We start from the raw sequence: 20,336 nt of genomic DNA, 5'->3' as shown, positions 1-20,336 counted from the left end.
ATTTCCAGTATTTGCAAAGCTGTACTTAGCAAAAAGCTATTTATTTATTTGTGACAGATAATAATATGCAGATAGCGGTGCTGAGCAGTAGATTACGTAAGGAAACTAATAAGAGATATAACAGGGTGTGTGTGTGTAAATTAAAGCAAAAAACAAGTCTAGACTATTTTCAGTGGTTTCTTTTGGGAGGAATTAATCTGCTTTTGTTATGGGTGTTTATCTGTTTTGATTCCACAAAACGTCAGAATTCAGGTTCTGAGACACCAAAATCTATAGGGACTGTAGCAGGTGGAAAACCAAAGAGGAACAACTTCCCAGCATGGTCCCATTACTAACAACCATGAAGAAAGCCATCACAGGAAAGCTATCAGGTGTTCCTAACCGTCCTGAAAGTTTAGCTGGCTTTTACTTCTGAGGGTCTGACTGGAAGGACTCTTCTATAGACTGGGAAACCAAGGAAGCCAAGGGCAGAGAAAGCCTGTGGCTCCTGGGATGGTGAGGGCGGGAATAATACATGGCTACAGTCACTTCAGGCAGTAGCAGAAAATCTCTCCCTCTAAACACAATGTGAAAGTCCTACCTCCTGTGAAACCCATGAAAACACAATTGTCACTCTGGATCACTGCATTCCTCCTTCCCCAAAGAGACGTCCCAGTCTGAGAAGACCCGCCCTCCACAGAACCACTAGTCCCGAGGCACTGCTACTTACCAGTTCCGATGGATAAGCCACTGCTATTGGAACGGATGGTCTTAGAATTCAACACCTTCTCTGGGAAAAATAGTCAGCAAATAAGCATTGTGTACAGATACAGACAGGAAACGTGAGAGGAGACTAGAATAGGAAGGTAACTGCTATCTTTGATTCCAGATAATTTTGTAGTTATTATTATCTTAGAAATTAGTATGCTAAACCAAACCCCACTAGTTACTCAAATCGTATTCACTAAAGTAGCAATTCTCCCCCTTCACTGTTCATTGGAATCACCTGGGTAGCTTTAGAAAGCAATGATGCCTCCATCCCACCCCAGAGTCTGCTTTCATTGGTCAGGGGTAGATCGGCACCAGGATTAACAGAAGCTCCTCAAGGGATTCCGATGTGCAGCCAAGGTGGCAGACCACTGATCCAAAAGAATGCATCTGTACACCCTTACACAGACTTACAGTTTAGTTTATAACAAAGTCATCTTTATGGAAAAAGCATGATGATTTTGTTTCTTTTAAAAGATATACTGAATGTTTCTCAAGAAAGCACAAACAGAAGATGGGTGGACTACCAGAGATAACAAATTCTAAGATGGGGGCAATGCTCAAAATTGTATTAAAAATTGGTCAAGATATCAACAGATGGCAGATGAAAAAGCTCAGGAAATGAGAATATTTGGTTCCTGTTAGGCAGGGTCTCCTTAGCCAGTACAAGAATGTGACCATCAGTCCCTTAGATATGGGCCTGTCCTCTGTCAAAGCCATCCCAACCGCCAACAGATACAGCTCTTACCAACAATGAGAATGGTGTGCCAGCCACGGCAAGACAGGTCCGGGACATGATGCAGAGATCCAAAAATAGGCCGAGGCCATGAGGTACAGATATCAGAACCATGTGGTCTCTCTGTGGGGGTCATTGCCAGGCGGCCATTACCACCATTGCCCCAGGCAAAAATGTGATTATCTAGAAAAAAAAAAATGTAATGGTACAATCTTTCACAGAACACTGGCTTCTCACTCTGAGTTCCCCATCTTTATGCCCTGCAGCTAGGAAGACTTCCCAGTAGGTAACGCATGAGGGAAAGCTGTCTGTTCCTAATATAAAGCATACAATGTTCCTGATCCTAGATAAATGACCACTGCTCCGATGTCCTGCCATCCCCTCACTCATTTACATAGTCAATGACTTTATTTTCTGTTATTCACTCAAACACTTATTGGGCTTCTCCTTCATGACAGGCACTGCTGCAGGTGACAGAGCAGTGAACCAAATAAAGTTCCTGCTCTCCTGGAACTGACACTCTAGTGGGGGGTTGGGGGAGAATGGAAACACGTAAGTGAGTATTGAATATTTCAGGCAGTGGTAAGTACTAGGAAAGAAGAGTAATGGTGATAAAAATAAGCAGAAATAAAGAATCGCAGTGGGACAGAGTTTCATCATTTTAGGTAGGGTAGTCAAGAGAAACTTTCTGTTTTTTTCTTTTTTCTTTTTTTTTTTTTTTTTTTGACAGGCAGAGTTAGTGAGAGAGAGAGAGAGACAGAGACAAAGGTCTTCCTTCCGTTGGTTCACCCCTCAAATGGCCGCTATGGCGCCGGCCGGTGCACTGCGCCGATCCGAAGCCAGGAGCCAGGTGCTTCTCCTGGTCTCCCATGGGGTGCAGGGCCCAAGCACTTGGGCCATCCTCCACTGCCTTCCTGGGCCACAGCAGAGAGCTGGACTGGAAGAGGAGCAACCGGGACAGAATCCGGCGCCCCGACTGGGACTAGAAGCTGGGGTGCCGGCGCCCCAGGCGGAGGATTAGCCTAGTGAGCCGCGGCGCTGGCCAAGAGAAGTATTTTCTGACACTTGAGCAGAGATCTGGGTGAAGCGAGGGAGACTGCAGGCAGAGAGGGAGCAGCCAAGTGCCAGGTCGTAATGTCAGTATCAGGAACAAGGAACAGAGCGGCCCCTGCAGCAGGAGCAACAGCATGTCGGGAGTGGCTGCGGCCCTGGGCACGCAGCGCCACGCAGCGCCACGCAGCCATCGTGATGATCTAGGTTCTGACTATACAGGAGCCCGTTGGAGGTTCTGAGCAGTAGGTATTTAAAAGGATCCCTCCAGCTACCTTGAGGAAAACCTACTTCAGGGATTCGAGGGTGAAAGCAGAGACGAGCTATGGTAGTGAAGACTGGTGAGAAGCGCCTGGACACATGATGCATTCTGGGGAGCAGCGAGGGCTGGGGTGTGGGATGTGGGGTGTAGGAGGGAGCTGCCATTTACTGAGGCAAAAAGGCTACGGGAGGAACAGGTCTGGGCTGAACAAGCAGAAGAAACTGAGATACCCGTAACTTCTTATCCAAACTAGGCCATCCTTTTAAATGAAAAAGGGGCGATAGTAATGATTATGTTGGGACAACACACATGAATCAGGACTCACCTCTGTCAATTGTTTTATACAGTCACTCTTTTTTTAAATTAAGTTTTATTTATTTATTTGACAGGCAGAGCTACAGCAAAGAGACAAATCTTGTACCTGCTGGTTCACTCCTCAAATTCCTGCATGCCCTGGGGTTGGGCACATTGAAGCTAGGAGCCCAGAACTCCATTTAGTTCTCCCATGAGGGTAGCAGGGAGCCAATATGTGAATCATCATCCACTACTTCCCACGGTGAGCAGCTGGAATGGGAAGCAGAGCAGGGACTCAAACCCAGTTACTCTAAATAGCCACGTTGAAGGACTGTTGAATAAATGGATCCAGGATGTCAGGGGCAGTGACAGAGCTGGCAGTATTTAGGGGTGACTGAAAGGAATGAGCAGGGCCGGCGCTATGGCATGGCAGGTGAGGCTGCCACCTGCAGCGCCAGCATCCCATCCGGGCGCCGGTTTGTGTCCCGGCTGCTCCACTTCCCATCCAGCTCTCTGCTATGGCCCGGGAAGACAGTGGAGGATGGCCCAAGTGCTTGGGCCCCTGCACCCACATGGGAGACCCGGAGGAAGCTCCTGCTCCTGGCTTCAGATTGGCATAGCTGCAGCCATTGCGGCCAATTGGGGAGTGAACCAGCGGGGAAGACCTCTCTCTCTCTCTCTCCTTCTCTCTCTTTGTAACTCTTTCAAATAAATAAATAAATCTTTAAAAAAAAAAAAAAAAGAAAGAAAGAAAGGAATGTGCTCACTGTGGAGAGAGGATCAGGCCTGGGCACTCCAGGGCTTCGGGGAACTGTGCGCTCCTAGCCAGCACTTGCCAGCAGGCCGCCCAGCCCCTGTCCTCCCAGACTGAGCTCCTGGAGGGCAGGGACTTTCTGAGACTCACTCTGAGACTTCGCAGGCCTGCATGAGAACGTGGACACAACTGAGGCTGTCAGACGCAGTGCAGAGGAATATGGGAACACTTATCAAGAGGTGACAGGCCCAGCCGCGGAATCCAACCCTTATTCCTCCTTCTGAAGTTAACTCACGAAGTACTCAGGTGCGTTTCAGAAACATCGCCTCTCCGAGGGCCTGTGAGAAACAGCTACTGGGGCGGGCACTTGGCGCACAGCTGTCAAGCGACATTCGATACTGGAGTATCTGGGTTCCTGTCCGGCTTTGCTCCCAATTCCAACCTCCTGCTAATGTGCACCCTGGGAGGCAGCAGGTGACGGTTCACGTGCTGGAACCCCTGCCACCCTCCCATCTGGGAGAGCCAAAGAAGGTTCCTGGCTTCCGACTCAGCCCTGGATGCTGTGCTCATTTGGGGAATGAACCAGTCAGGGGGCCAGGGTGGGGTGAGGTGGGTGATCTTAAAATTTAGTTAATTAAACAATTTTTAAATTCAAAAAGAAAAAGAAGCTACTAGTGAACCTGTGGCACCACATTTATCTGCAGTAAATCCGCCTCTGTCCTTTCGGGCACTGCTTCATTCATCCAAGTCTGACCCAAACGGTTTGTTCCCTGAGACAAGCAGAGGGTCAGTGTGCTGCTCTGAGACCGGCTTACCTTACTCAACATGGTAACCGACTACTTAACTGACACCACCCCGGGACCATTCACAAGGACACAACACGCACAGACCACAAGAAAACAAGGCTATCTCAAAATACAAGCAGCAACGAAGCTGATGAGTCCAAAGATAAGAAGATGAAATGTGATATATTGTTTACCAGTCACAAGAAATGGCTACAAAAATTTAAAAAGCAATAAAAACCGGGGGGTGGGGGGGGTGGGGGTGGAGGAGACAGGCATTGTGGCATGGCTGCTGCTTGGGACGCTTGCGTCCTCTGTGGGAGTGCCTGGGGTGGAGTCCCACCTCAGCCTCCGATCCAGCTTCCTGCTAAGGTGGCTCAGGGGTAGCAGGTCGTGGCTCAAGTACTTAGGTTCCTCCACCCTCGCTGGGAAATCCAGATTTAGTCCCAAGTTCCTGACTTTGGCCCAGTCCAGCCCTGGCTGTTGTGGGAATTAGGGGAGTGAACCAGTGTATGAAAAATTCCTCTCTCCCACCTCCACCCCATCACTTTGCCTTTCAAATAAATCAAATAAATAAATCTTTAAAAAATTTTTTAAATAAATGGCAAATTTCAGAAGAAGGAAAAGAAAAAAGGGGAGAAAGCAGAAACAAAGAGGAAGGGGATGAGGAGTAGCAAAAGTGGCAGTAAGGAAGGGAAGCAGTGACAGGCGTAAGAAGATGCTGCAAACAGCTAGAAGAGAAGAGGAAAACCCGTTAGACCAACACAGAAACCCGACAGACACACAGGACAGGGAACAAAGAGCCCAGCCAAGCCCCAGCCGTCCCGAAGGACATGGCTGCAGCACAGCTGACCCCAGGTAAGCAGCCGCCCAAGTTCTGCTGTTTTCTCTAGCTGCCCAGCCAGCGTTTACAGAAACCAGCATAGGGCTGGGCAAGGTTCCCACAGAAGTGCTTAACTCTGGATACAGTTGACCAAAAAGCTGAATTTACAAGAGGAGGATCTTAGACTATTAGCTTGCCATTATCTACAAATCTAACCTTTAAAAGAAAAGTTACTAGGTTGGTCATACAAATAGTTCATGAAGGGGAAGGCACTGTGGTATATTGGGTAAAGGTGCCACCTGAAGTGCTGGTATTCCCACATGGGCGCCAGCTCAAGTCCTGGCTGCTCCTCTTCCGATCCAGCTCTCTGCTATGGCCTGGGAAAGCAGCAGAAGATGGCCCAAGTCCTTGGGCCCCTGCACCCACGTGGGAGACCCAGAAGAAGCTCCTAGCTCCTGGCTCCGGGCTTTGGATTGGTGCAGCTCCGGCTGTTGCGGCCATTTGGGGAGTGAACCAGCGGATTCCTTTCTATCTCTCTCTAACTCTGCCTCTCAAATAAATAAATCTTTTTTTTAAGTTAATGAAACTCAATCTGTGTAACACCAATTTAACACTACCAAGCAAATGCATTACCAAGCTGTATAAATAACCAATAGCCATCTCAGCAGAAAACTTGCGAGGACGCACGCGGACTCACCGTCAGTGGCAGCAATGGTGAACTCATCACCGCAGGAGACCCTGATCACTTGCTTCCCACCTAAGGGTCCTCCCAGCAAGTTGATTCCCAGACGCTTCTTATAATTCCCAACGCCCAACTGACCACACTTGTTGCAGCCGAAGGTCAGCAGCCGGCCTCGTTCTGAGAAAGAAGCAAAAACAACCAACCAGGAACAAATGGGCACAGAACAGAGGGAGGCAGCAGCCAACACACAATCCTGTGGTCCAGCTCCTGGTTACATAATGCTAGCCATGGGAGTCTGGACCTATGGCAACTAACATATCCAGGCCCCATGGCCAATCAGAGCAGTGAGTGACTTAATATGATATTTTCTCTCTGATGATATTATACTTTTAATGTGGAAAATGAGTACTACCTAACTTAGCATACTTATAGAAGGTGGTAATTAGAAACAACAGATGTCTGGATTCACAGGTGCGGTGTTCTCCTTAAGAGAGGTATTTAACATACATTTAAAATGGTTATCAACAAAAATGGGTACCTGAATGCCTAATTTGTTACAGACATAATACTGGATGCTAGAGGAAACTCAGCCGGATGTATCCACTCCTCAGAAAAGCTAATACTTGGAACAGTAGAAGGGCCTGCCCTGCTGAGGCCCCTGACATGGCTAAGTCAACTCACCGTCAATAGCAGCTGTGTGCGTCTTGCCTGGGGCAATGGTACGGATTTTGTAGAAGGACAACTGTTTGGCCAAGGTAAAGGAGGTTGTGTAGGGAACTTCATGGTATGCCTGAAACAAGCCAGAACACAAAGCAGAGCTTCATGAGTGAAAACCGGAGAACCCGGCAGGCTGAGGAGGGAGAAAGGCCATGCTAACAAAAAGGTCTTTTCTTTTTTTTTTTGACAGGCAGAGTGGACAGAGAGAGACAGAGAGAAAGGTCTTCCTTTTGCCGCTGATCCGAAGGCAGGAGCCAGGCGCTTCTCCTGGTCTCCCATGTGGGTGCAGGGCCCAAGCACTTGGGCCATCCTCCACTGCACACCCGGGCCATAGCAGAGAGCTGGCCTGGAAGAGGGGCAACCGGGACAGAATCCGGTGCCCCAACCGGGACTAGAACCCGGTATGCCGGCGCCGCTAGGCGGAGGATTAGCCTGTTGAGCCATGGCGCCGGCCTAGCCAAAAGGTCTTTTCAACCAATCTCATCACTAGCTGGGTGCCAGGTAGCTCTCCATCTACACAGAGTACAAGCAGCAGCTCAATACGCAATCAGAAAATTTAGCATGTGAGGTAGGACTTTCTGACCACAAAAGTTATAGATTCTGAATGAAGAGATACAAAATACAAACTCTCTACCCCCAAAGGGATAGATACAAGGACAGAATAACTGCTATGTGTCTTGCTATATACTCCACATACCAACAAGCCAGGAGCAAAGAATTACAATCCTGAAGAACTTTGCCAGCCCATAAAGCAGTCAGTTTACTGTGACTGAATTCTATCTGTACTGTTCCCCAACTAGTTAAACTCACGTTCCCTTGGAATTAGTTAAAAAACACACACAAAAAAACCTTATGTAAATTTAAAATTTCACAACAAATCTAAAGTTACAACAAAACACAAATCAGGTAATGGTAATTCCTTTTTTAAGATTTATTTATTTATTTATTTGAAAGGCAGAATTAGAGAGAGAGGAGAATAGAGAGAGAGAGAGGTCTTCCATCTGCTGGTTCACTTCCTAGATGGCTGCAACAACCAGATCTGGAATGATCTGAAACCAGGAGCCAAGAGCTTCTTCCAGGTCTCCCACATGGGTTTAGGGGCCCAAGGACCTGAGCCATCCTCTGCTGCTTTCCCAGGCGCATTAGCAGGGAGCTGGATCGGAAGAGTAGCAGCCAGGACAGGAACCTCTGGTGCCCATATGGGATGCCGGTGCCACAGGTGGAGGCTTAACCTACTAATAAAACAGCACTGGCCCAAGGTAATGGTGATTCTGAAAATGCCTTTTCAGATAATTTCGCTAGCCTTATCTGTACAGATAATCTCTCTAGCCGTTCCCTGAACTTGCACTCTCCTGAGAATCTCTACCTCAGCAACTGCTTAAAAATCAACTCTAAGACCAGTGTCGTGCCACAGTGGGTTAAGTACCTATCCGTGTCACTGACATCCTGTGTGAGTGCTTGTTCAAGTCCTGGCTGCTCCACTTCTTTTTATTTATTTATTTATTTATTTATTTTTATTTTTTTTATTTTTGACAGGCAGAGTGGACAGTGAGAGAGAGACAGAGAGAAAGGTCTTCCTTTTGCCGTTGGTTCACCCTCCAATGGCTGCCGCGGTAGCGCGCTGCGGCCGGCGCATTGCGCTGATCCGATGGCAGGAGCCAGGTGCTTCTCCTGGTCTCCCATGGGGTGCAGGGCCCAAGGACTTGGGCCATCCTCCACTGCACTCCTGGGCCACAGCAGAGAGCTGGCCTGGAAGAGGGGCATCCGGGACAGAATCGGTGCCCCGACCGGGACTAGAACCTGGTGTGCCGGCGCCGCAAGGCGGAGGATTAGCCTAGTGAGCCGCGGCGCCGGCCTGGCTGCTCCACTTCTAATCCAATAACCTGCTAATGCGCCTGGGAAAGCAACAGAAAATGACCCAAGTACTTGGGTCCCTGTCACCCACATGGGAGACCATGGAGTTCCAGGCTCCTGACTTAGGCTTAGCCCAGCCCTGGCTGTTGCAGCTACTGGGGAGTGAACTAGTGGATGGAAGATCTCTCCCTAATTCTGCATTTCAAATAGATAAATCTCTTAAAAAAAAAAAAAAAATCAGCTCTTACCCTTTTTGTCACTGAGCCAGGATACTTCCGTCTCTTAACCTCTTTCTTTAGAAAATGAAAAAACTCATCCTACTATTATAAAGAGGAAACTAAAACTTGGTATCAGTGGTGAATTTCAGGATACCCTTGGAGGGGACAATGTGATTACACTTCATAAGCCTACACACATTTGGTGATTTGGGAGCAAAAACTGAAAATCTCTGCAGGGGGGAGATTCATGAAAATGTTTCTGTTCAAAATGTTAAATTTCTTGTTCCTATTCCAATGATAAGAACCTGATTCTATCATTTTTTTCTTTGTAACTGATTTATCTATTGAGGTATAACTAACATATTGCAAAACACTGCAGTCTGATTTCTATACGCGCATACCTGTGAAGCCAGACTGTCAGCACCATCCTAGGATCCCTCCCTCTCCCACCTCTTCTGCTAATACCCACACCCCTCCTCTTCGAGTAGTCACTCTTTTGACTTCTGTCATCATAAGGTAATTTTGCTCGCTCTTGAACTTCACTTCACTGGAATCACATAGTATATACTGTGGTTGGCTTCTGTTGCAGAACACAATGTCTATCAAATCACCACATTATTCTAAAGTTAGTTCCATGGTCACTAACCTGTACGCATCACAAAGAACTTCCAACCTAGAGAAGTTCAACAGTATGTTTAGGACACCAAAGCAGGCACTCACTTCATGGTTGATGATGCCAGACATGCACTGATTCAGACCCAGCTTGTTGAACTCATTAAGTCCACAGGCTAGCACTTTGCCTGACTGGGTCAGCAGAAATGTCCCATCACAGCCACACTGAACTGCGACAATGATCAAGGCCTTGGGAACATCCACCTGCAAGAAAACAATTAAGTCAGAGAAAAAACACAACACAATTTGTATTAGGAAAAGACCCTCCTGTTCTTTCAAAATGCTGATTTAGTGGGATGGTGGCATGGAAGCAAGGGTTGCTCTGGTCTGTCCAGACTGGCCTAGCAGGAACTTAGAGCTCCAGTTTTATAACAGAAAGGAAAAGGTGGCAATGCCAGGTCATGAAACAGATAACCCCTGTGGGTTTGCTTTAGTACCAGGTCCTCCCTGGGGAAGGGAGAAGCTTCAAGCCACTGCTGATTTTGTCCTCTAAGGAGGAGGCTCCCTGACAGTAACAGCTGTGTGGGGCCCAGTCTGGTCACTTCAGAGAGGTGAGAGTACTGAAGTAGCAGCCAGGGCTTCCAAATGCTCCCACCAGTCAACAGCTACCTAGAAAGGGCTGGACAGAGGGGCAACAATGGCTGTGTGTAAAACCAGAAACCTTGAACCTCCGTTTCTGCTGTAGCCTTTTCAAGGATGGCCCTACAAACACAATGCATAAAATGTAAATAAAAATGGTAACAGTACATGGAAGAGGTGGCCTCCCAGCAGGAAACCCTGAGCCTAGGGAGGCCGGGAGCTAGGTGTGATGGTGCTTTTCTCTTAGTGGGCTTCAGCCCTGAGGAGCTTCTCATAGGGCCAGTCCTGGCAGTGCTAAGTAATCAGATATGTCTCATACCACATGGCCCCTAGACAAAACCAACATTTCATCTGGCGTTCAACTGTAGGAGGAGAAACTGGCTGTGCTAAGGGAAGAGCATACTGCTTTCCAATATCTTCGGCAGGAGTTTTTTAGGATATATTTAGCTCTATGTGACTTTTCGGCTGAACCTGCTGATGGTAGCACTTATCTCTGAGTAAGATGTGGTAGCTGTATCTGCTTTCTCAACTTCCTAAGGTTGAGTTGGATGACAAGAACACATAGTGCTAAATCAGGAATCCTAGGCTGGCAGTCTCCCGGATAGGAAATATTTCAGAAGTAAACACCTTGATATGAGCAGTCAGGGACGGAGAACATATCATTGGAGTCTGTGTGACTTAGGGCATTGCTTTAGGAAGACAGTGCTTCTGGTGTACCTTTTGAGGTGTATAATAATCCTCTTCTGAATCCAAACCAAGTCGTCCTGAAACACACAAAGAACGAACATCATCATCATCATCATCATTATTATTATTTATTATTATTATTTTTTGACAGGCAGAGTGGACAGAGAGAGAGAGAGACAGAGAGAAAGGTCTTCCTTTGCTGTTGGTTCACCCTCCAATGGCCGCCACGGCTGGCGCACTGCGGCCGGCGCACCGCGCTGATCCGATGGCAGGAGCCAGGTGCCTATCCTAGTCTCCCATGGGGTGCAGGGCCCAAGCACTTGAGCCACCCTACACTGCACTCCCTGGCCACAGCAGAGAGCTGGCCTGGAAGAGGGGCAGCCGGGACAGAACCGGCGCCCCGACCGGGACTAGAACCCGGTGTGCCGGCGCCGCAAGGCGGAGGATTAGCCTAGTGAGCTGCGGCGCTGGCCAGAAAGAACATCATTATAACAAGGGCCTTTTCCTAATGCAGACCTTGTATGAGATTCCCTTATGAATGAACACTTCTCCAGTCTCAGCTGCATGACATGTTGTGATGCCCATCAGCCTGACGTGAGGCTGGGCACCTGGGAGCCAAGTGCAGAGACAAGGCCACACCTACCGTACTCGCCACAGCCCCAGGAATAGACTTCCTTGTTTCGAGTCAGAACCACCACATGGTTATCGCCACAGGAGACCTGCTCCACTGGATTGCTGAGGAAGAAGTTCAGCTGCATAGGCTCTAGCACTTCAGGGCCAGCAATCTTGTCCATTCCCATGCAGCCGTAATAGTCTGAGCCAAAGGCATAAAGCTGACCTTCATCTGCAAAAGGAAGAAACGCGATCCATCACAGGACTGACTGCCTGCCAACCAGAGAGCTGGGCAGGGCTGGAGTGAGGTCTGCCCAAGCCGATAATCTCCCACGGGAAGATTCCATCACAGAAATCCAAAGGCTAGACTGCGCAAAGTCTACAGCTGTATTTAGGGGAACACGCATAGTATTACCATCATAAATAACTTTAAAAGTGGTAGCATTACCAGGTTAAAAGGGCTTAAAATTTTACAGGGGTCATCTCTACCACAGAGATAAAAAAAAGAAGTACCAAGGAATCATAAAGAGTAATGACAAGACCGAAGCTAAACTTAGCTGTCACTCCTGATTTCATGTTACCCACGGCCTGATCATGTGGTCAAGATTACTTCCTCCCTCTTCCCACTCCCTGACCCCAAATGGGTTACATGTGACATTTCTCCTAATCCCACCCCTTTGCCACCCCCTACATTCTTGCTCCTCATTCCCTCACACACAGCAAATTGGACGTGTTGTTATTAACGATGAGTATACTTGCTCCAGGTCCTTGGTTCTTTGAATATTGCTTTTGCTGTGAAGTCCCGTCCAGAACATGTAAATCCCCAGACCACCTGCACTTACATGGTCTTGCTGACGGCTTACCTGTCACACAGATGGTGAAATCGTCGCCACATGACACCTGACGGATGGCTTTGCCTTGCAACTTTTCCACGTGCTTTGGCTGTCGATAGGAGGCTTTGTCTCCATGGCCTAGCTGACCGTGAAGTTTAGTGCCCCCTTGCATGTTCTGTGAAATAAAGAGGTCTGATGGAGTTTTAATTTTTCACTCTAAAACTAATCTTCAACATAACTTTTTTTTTTAATTTAATTTTATTTTTTTATTTTTTTTATTTTTTTTTGACAGGCAGAGTGGACAGTGAGAGAGAGACAGAGAGAAAGGTCTTCCTTTTGCCGTTGGTTCACCCTCCAATGGCCGCCGCGGTAGCGCGCTGCGGCCGGCGCACCGCGCTGTTCCGATGGCAGGAGCCAGGTGCTTCTCCTGGTCTCCCATGGGGTGCAGAGCCCAAACACTTGGGCTATCCTCCACTGCACTCCCTGGCCCTAGCAGAGAGCTGGCCTGGAAGAGGGGCAACCGGGACAGGATCGGTGCCCCGACCGGGACTAGAACCCGGTGTGCCGGCGCCACAAGGCGGAGGATTAGCCTGTTGAGCCACGGCGCCGGCCTAATTTTATTTTTTTGACAGGCAGAGTCAGACAGTGAGAGAGAGAGACAGAGAGAAAGGTCTTCCTTTTCCGTTGGTTCACCACCCAAATGGCTGCTACAGCCGGTGCGCTGTGCCGATCCAAAGCCAGCAGCCAGGTGCTTCCTCCTGGTCTCCCATGCGGGTACAGGGCCCAAGCACTTGGGCCATCCTCCACTGCCTTCCCAGGCCACAGCAGAGAGCTGGCCTGGAAGAGGAGCAACTGGGACAGAATCTGGTGCCCCAACCAGGACTAGAACCCGGGGTGCCAGCGCCGCAGGCGGAGGATTAGCCAAGTGAGCCATGGCGCTGGCCCGACATAACTTTTTATGAGGAAAAACAACTGGGAAACAGCCAGAAATTTAGAAATTAGGAAAAAATGGGTAAAGGAATTAAACCCTTTAACTCCGGCCAATAAGTAAAGAAGACTTTAAAAGTATCCAGATTAATACCCACCAGGTCAAAAAGACACATCCTTCAAGGCTAAGGTAAACAATATATTTAATCATGAGTATGAGCGAAGGTGGAAAGCCCTTAAAGTATAACTTGATTGCTTTCTACAGGAATAAACAGCCTCTCAGAAATCACATCTAGCAGTTTTGTTTTTTTAAAATGTTTACTTATTTGTTTCAGAAGCAGAGAGGAAGAGAGAGAGAGAGAGACAGAGAATTCCTGTTCCCCACTCACTGCACAAATGCCTGCAAAGCTGAGGCCACGCTGAATCTGGGAGCTAAGAATTCAGTCCAGATCTCATGTGGGTGGCAGGGACCCAATTACTTGAGCCATCACAGCTGCCTCCCAGGTCCGCAGGAGCAGGTGGTTAGGCAGGAGCCAGAGCCAAGATTCAAACCTGGATGTGGGTTATGAGCACCTTAACCAGAATCTTAAGCCCCTGGGCTGAACACTTACCTCATATTAGAGGTTTTATAAATTTTTTTGTTTCCCTGAAACATGGAACAGTTATAAAGAATCTGGCTAGGTCAAAGAAGCTGCTATACAGCACAGAGAATAGTCCTCAGTGACTTTTCAACAGTTTTATAAAGGTAAGTAATTATTTCCATTCAACGACACAACCACCAATCCTTATTTAAATGTTTTTTAAGGCACTAGTTTCACTCCGCTTCTGGTAGCCCCTAGTTCTTCATGGGATAGGGGCTTCAGGAAGTAACAAGTTGAGAACACTGTAGTGAAGACAAACCATTCCTTCTTCTTTCAATGAGTGAAAGTGAGTGTCTACTCTCAGACACAGGGGATAAAGCAGTGACTAAGGCAAATGCAGTCTCTGTCCTCATGGATAAGGTATCTGAAAACCCTGGAAAAAATGAGCTCCCCTAGTGGGGAGGAACTGAGGGTCTATGACAAGGTCAGGTAAAGGAAGAGCAGCCTGAATGAGCCTGAGAAGTCCGAGAGACAGGCTAAAGAATGTGCTGTTACGGAAGCCGAGTGAAGACAAAGCCTCAAGGAGGAGTGGCCAACTAGGTCCCATGCTGCTGAGAGCTCAGGCCGGGGAGGACTAAAGAGCATGTCTTATTTTAGCAACTTAGAGGTCATTTTGTCAAGACCAGTTTCAACTGCATGGCAGGGTGGCAGCTGCACTGCAGGTGAATGGGGCGGGTGGAGATCAGGAAACAGGAGATACAGTTTGCTGCAGCGTGGAGAGGGTGGAACCCACAGGGCAGCAAAGGAAATTTGGCACAAGCTACATCTCGCTCCTTCAATCCCTGGTCGCAGAGCTTTCCTGACACCTTCCAGTGCTTCTCTTGTTTACAAAGCTCCCTAGACGCTAGGTGTTCTGAACCTCCTGGGAACACAACAGAGTATTTAAGTGACCTGTCTGACGTCATCCAGTTTCCCGAGTCCAAATTTAGGGCTCTTTTAATTGTCCTACCTCCTCTCATCCATCCATTCAAAAAACATTTACAGGTGACTGGTATGTACCAGGCACTGGGGTTACATCAGTCAACAAAACTGACCAAGTCACCAGGCTCCCAAGAGCTTACATCCAAATCACCCATGATGCTACTCGTACAGCTCATGTTCAACACCATGATGCTTAGAGGGCCTGGGCCCAGTAACAGGGAGAACTGTTCCAAGGTTCTTCCCTTTCACTTACCACCCAGGTGTACAGTTCCTTCTCCACTGTGACCACAGCAAAGTGAGTGTTCCCTGCGCACACCTGTCGGGCACTACAGCCACTCTTGATGACATCGAGCTTCTGGGGGGTAGATTTCCCACCCCCCCAAACGTAGACTTCACTGGTTCGTGATGTTACCACAGCTATGGGTGCTTCAGTCACAGTGCTTGACCTGCCAACAACCCCAGGACAAACATAAAAACAGTATCAAAGAAAAATGCTTCCAGTCTGTTCCCTGAGAAGAACTGCCAATTGTGGTATGAGAAAGTATGTTCTTTCTCGACAACTTATTTCAACCCTCTATCATAGCAGGCTTCGCAAGTCCTCCCTCAGGGCTTCATCACAGCTCTGCCAGACCAGATTCCAGTCTGATCCCTAACACCTACACTTTTCAACATTCACCATGGTAATGGTGTCCACTTGAGGGTCAAATTATAGCTTTCTTCTTCTCAGAAATGACTCTCCAACATTTAGGCAGATGTGGGTTCCTGAAAGGATGCCATGGCTACTGGGATCAAACAGTGCACAGACCCAAGAAGGCTCCCCTGTTAGGGGACACACAGTATGAATTTTCGAGTCTCTTGAGCATTACCTTGGTCTCTTCGTAGGTGCATTAAGCAGAGTGACTTTTTCCTCCATCTCCCTGCCAAAAGAAAAGGTACATGAGCAACATAATAGGTTCTTACATTGCAATGGTGTTTCGTTAGTCCATGTCACAGATTTAATCTTCTTAACTGTTTGCATCCTACAACATAACATGACTCTCAGGAAAAGTACCTTGATATAACTCAGCTATACAGGGCTGGCGTTAGACAATTCATTACATCCAAGAGGGCCAGCAATTTGGGGCGGTCTGTTCTTTTTTTCTTTTTCTTTTTTTTTTTGACAGGCAGAGTGGACAGTGAGAGAGAGAGACAGAGAGAAAGGTCTTCCTTTTTGCCGTTGGTTCACCCTCCAATGGCTGCTGCGGCCGGCGCACCGCACTGATCCGAAGCCAGGAGCCAGGTGCTTCTTCTCCTGGTCTCCCAAGCGGGTGCAGGGCCTAAGGACTTGGGCCATCCTCCACTGCCTTCCCGGGCCATAGCAGAGAGCTGGCCTGGAAGAGGGGCAACCGGGACAGAATCCGGTGCCCCAACCGGGACTAGAACCCGGCGTGCTGGCGCCGCAAGGCGGAGGATTAGCCTGTTAAGCCACGGCGCTGGCCAAGTCTGTTCTTTTTTTCTAAGAAGCGGTCCAGGCGGGAACAGGGGGCCTTGAGGACCTCTGATGCACACGTTTAAGCACCTGTGCACATCTCCATGTAGTCTGCCCGCAACACTGCCAAATCTGAACTTGTTACCTTTCTCCCAAATCAGCTTTTCTTCCTGACTCTTTATTTCTGTCACTGGCAATACTCTGCCCCTATTCTCCTAATCAACTGGGCTTAAGCTCTGACTTCTCTCTCCCTTTCTTCAATATTCAAATTGAACAGATTCTACTTGTATAGTACCTGTTACACTCCACAACCCCCGGGCGCCTTTCACCTTAGTTACGGGCATCTTTAGGTGGGAACTTCAAAAAGTTTGCATAAAAATATTGATTATGAAAAAACCATGCATGGATTGATTTTAAGGTTTTTTGTTTTTGTTTTTGGGCACCAAAATAGACTTACCTTTCAATGCCATTTCTCCATGAGCTCTTTGAAATACCCTCATAGTGGGGCCAGTGCAGAGGCACAGGAGGTTAAAGTCCCAGCCTACAGCACCAGCATCCCATATGGGAGCTGGTTCATATCTCAGCTGTTCTGCTTCCAATCCACCTCCCTGCTAATGCACCTGGAAAGGCAGCGGAAGGCCCCTGCACCCGCATGGGAGACCTGGAGGAAGCTCCTGGCTCCTGGCTTCCAATCAGCCCAGTTCCGACCACTGCAGTCATTTGGGGAGTGAGACTTTGCATTGAGAGTTCAGGTCTAGAACCATGAATCCAGCTGAATAAGACTTTTTGTTTCCTCTATATTTGCCATAATTTCCTGTTTCTGTGCTTTTGCTTATACTATTTTCTCTAGAAAACTCTTATGCTTTTCATCAAGACACGAAATTTCAACAAAACACTATGTAAAACCTACAATTATCCCAATAAAAGTGTCAATTAAAAATTATCAATCAGATTATTTCAATAAAAAATTGAAACAGTGATAATATTGTTGAGAAATAAGCCAGATAAAAATGTTAAACACGTCTCAGTCCCAAAGGCTGATATTACCTGGATATGCACAGAACATAAACAGAAGGTCACAGTGCTGTATCTGAAATATTATACATGATTCTAGGCCCCAAAACCCTAGCTAGAAACAAACTATAGAAAACCAGAAAGCAATAATTAAATGACACAACAGAATAAACTAACACTGGCCAAACAGCAGAGGTTATATAACCAGGTATGCCCTTCATATATTTAAGGATGAGACTTGAAAAGAGCATGGATGTTTGAGTATTTGGAGGATCTAAAAACAAAGCACTGGTATCAGAAAAAAAGGGTAATAAAGCAAAAATGACATAAAAGGATGAAATGCAGGCTACAAAATTTAAGAAAGAGAACTTCTTCCTTCTTTCACTTGAGGTTTGCAGCCTCCTGCAGGAAGTGAAGAGGAAGCACATCCTGCCTACCTCCAGAGCTCTGACCCAAAATCAACTTCAGGATCAAACTGCCAGAAGTCAACAAGACTCAACCTCAAGACATGGGCAAAAGGTATCTGAAGAAGGCTCTTCCAACTCCACGCCACTGTAAACCAACGCATTAAAAGCAAGGCCCAGTTCAAGTTCACCCTACTTTCTAGTAATTGTTGGGCACCACCTATAGGCCCTGGGCTGAGCGTTTCACATGCATTACCTGTTTTAACCATCACCTTATCTCTCTCCGCAGAGGAGAAAGCTAAGAAATGACATGTTAAATAACTTGGCAAAGATAACGACAGAACTCAGACACAAACCTAAGGATGTCTGAGACCAGGCCCCCCTCTCTTAATTACTACACTGAACTGTAGAAACCAAAACGCCACCACTGGAGGAGCAGAGGGCTCTTGGGCCTCATTTACAAATGTTTAACAAAATAGCACAGCTAAGGAAATGAAAATCAAGCAGAAAACACACTAGAGTGGCCGAGTCAGGAAACACCGCCCTTTCTTGTGGTACTCCGCTCAGGCTCTAACCGGGCACCACCTTGGGGAGAACAATGAGTGACTTCTGGGTACTTCACCTCCTGCGTTTCCTGAGAAGGGGACGATCAAGCAGCTCATCTGCAGTGGGTCTCTGCTCAGGATCCTAAGAAATAAAAACAGGGCTCATTTTCACTTAAGAGAAATGGACAACAGGGGATCCAAAGAGGCATTTATTTCCTCTTAGAAGGCTGCAGGTTAATCAGTCAAAGAGCACTGCACTCGAAAGTCAGGACTTCTCACATCACACTCCGTGTGCCGTGCTCATCACCCCATTGTCGCCAACACCTGTACACGAATGGGGCCTTTACAACACACCTTGCCCTTATGCTCACAAAGGGCAGTGGCCTTCACAGGAGAAACCTGGGGTGCCGGTTACAAATAAAGATGTCCAGGCTGTACTCACAGAGACTCCGATCCAGCTGGTCTGGGGTGAGGCCCAGGAATCTCCTTTTTTACTTATAAAGCTCCCCCACTCTCTCTGATTCTGATGCCAGTGGTTCAGGGGCCATACTTTGAAAAATACTAGAACTACATAGTAAGGGCACTGTGAGATATCAGGACTACATAATCTCTGACTACAATTTCATAAAATTATTTTATAGAAATTAATCTTGATTTACAAAGTGGAGCATAATTTAACTGAAAAAATAATTTCACAAGTTAATACTTACAAAGCAGAATACAGAAAGTACCATGAATTGCCAACACCTTTTCTCGGTATAGCCACAAATACATCCTGCGCTGGAAGAGGTGGATGTGGTTTTGTGCGGCTTCTACCTATGCCCAAACCCTAAACACTGGGGCTGGAAGGGGAAAACATGACTGAATCAACACAGAAATCACATTTACCTGGTCAAGGCACGCATGGACCATCTGAATCAATTCCAAAGAGTACTGGCTAGAATCAACTTCCATTGCCCGAATTCCTTGTACAATCTTCACACATAAGTTGAGTGGATTCTATGAGAAAATGATGACTGCATTGTTCCTGGTTATATAAAGACGATGTTAAAATCTACCAGTAGGGGCTCAGAGATGTCTGCGACCACTATTTAAAGAACGGCCAACAGTTCTGGAACAGGTAGGACTTATTGTTGTAACTATAAGTACACATCAGCAAAAAATGCATAGGATGCGCTGCTGCTACTGGATGGAGCGCAGCCAGCTGGTCACCATGGAGATTAAACTATGCCTATCTGGCCAGCAGAGTAAAGCTCAGGGTATATGATAATTGACCCTTCAATGAATCTCCAAAATGGGAAAGCAGGATTAGCTACACTTCTTGGCTTTCAAGTACCCCTCTTGCCAACTGATCTGTTTCTTGGTTTATCCCAGGCCATAGCAGAGAGCTGGATTGGAAGTGGAGCAGCCGGGACCAGAACTGGCACCCATATGGGATGCCAGCACCTCAGGCCAGGGCGTTAACCCACTGCACCACAGTGCCGGCCCCCTGCTCCACTTCTGATACAGTTCTCTGCTATGGCCTGGGAAAGCAGAAGATGGCCTAAGTCCTTAGGCCCCTGCACACATGTGGGAGACCTGGAAGAAGCTCCAGGCTCCTGGCTTCAGATTGGTGCAGCTCCGGTCGTTGTAGCCATCTATGGAGTAAACCAGCAGATGGAAGACTTCTCTCTCTCTCTCTCTCTTCCTCTGCCTCTCTGTAACTCTACATTTCAAATAAAGAAAGAAATCTTAAAAAAAAAAAAAAAAAAAATAAGGAATGAGAGGGGCCAGCACTGTGGCGCAATGGGTTAAAGCCCTGGCCTGCAGCACCGGCATCCCATATGGGCAACAGTTTGAATCTCGGTTGCTACTCTTCTGATGCAGCTCTCTGCTGTGGCCTGGGAAAGCAGTGGAAGATGGCCCAAGTCCTTGGGCCTCTGCACCCATATGGGAGGCCCAGATGAAACTCTTGGGTCCTGGTTTTGTACTGGCTCAGCTCTGGCCATTGCGGTCATCTGGGCAGTGAACCAGTGGATGGAAGACCTCTCTATCTCTCTGGCTCTACCTCTCTATGTAACTCTTTCAAATAAATAAAATAAATCTTTAAAAAAATAATAAATAAAGACTGAGAA

General features: G+C 47.4%; 1 protein-coding gene across 5 annotated transcripts in view; it reads right to left on the bottom strand.

Moving 5' to 3' along the window:
- NEK9 (NIMA related kinase 9) overlaps positions 1–20,336 on the bottom strand; it is a 53,687-nt gene that overhangs the window by 20,807 nt on the left and 12,544 nt on the right. For all 5 annotated transcript variants that reach the window (XM_062181114.1, XM_062181116.1, XM_062181115.1 and 2 more), the window contains exons 7-18: positions 19,111–19,221; positions 18,300–18,364; positions 15,658–15,708; positions 15,045–15,237; positions 12,333–12,477; positions 11,501–11,701; positions 10,888–10,934; positions 9,640–9,795; positions 6,812–6,920; positions 6,146–6,307; positions 1,496–1,666; positions 710–769 (exon numbers count right to left, since the gene is read on the bottom strand). In XM_062181114.1, coding sequence (XP_062037098.1) covers positions 710–769; positions 1,496–1,666; positions 6,146–6,307; positions 6,812–6,920; positions 9,640–9,795; positions 10,888–10,934; positions 11,501–11,701; positions 12,333–12,477; positions 15,045–15,237; positions 15,658–15,708; positions 18,300–18,364; positions 19,111–19,221 — 1,471 coding nt within the window. The remainder of the gene's footprint in view (positions 1–709; positions 770–1,495; positions 1,667–6,145; positions 6,308–6,811; positions 6,921–9,639; positions 9,796–10,887; positions 10,935–11,500; positions 11,702–12,332; positions 12,478–15,044; positions 15,238–15,657; positions 15,709–18,299; positions 18,365–19,110; positions 19,222–20,336) is intronic.

This window comes from Lepus europaeus, chromosome 22 (genome assembly GCF_033115175.1).
Source record: "Lepus europaeus isolate LE1 chromosome 22, mLepTim1.pri, whole genome shotgun sequence".
NCBI classification, from domain to species: domain Eukaryota; kingdom Metazoa; phylum Chordata; class Mammalia; order Lagomorpha; family Leporidae; genus Lepus; species Lepus europaeus.
Note: the sequence above shows the minus strand (reverse complement) of the source record. Positions and strands in the feature narration are given on the sequence as shown.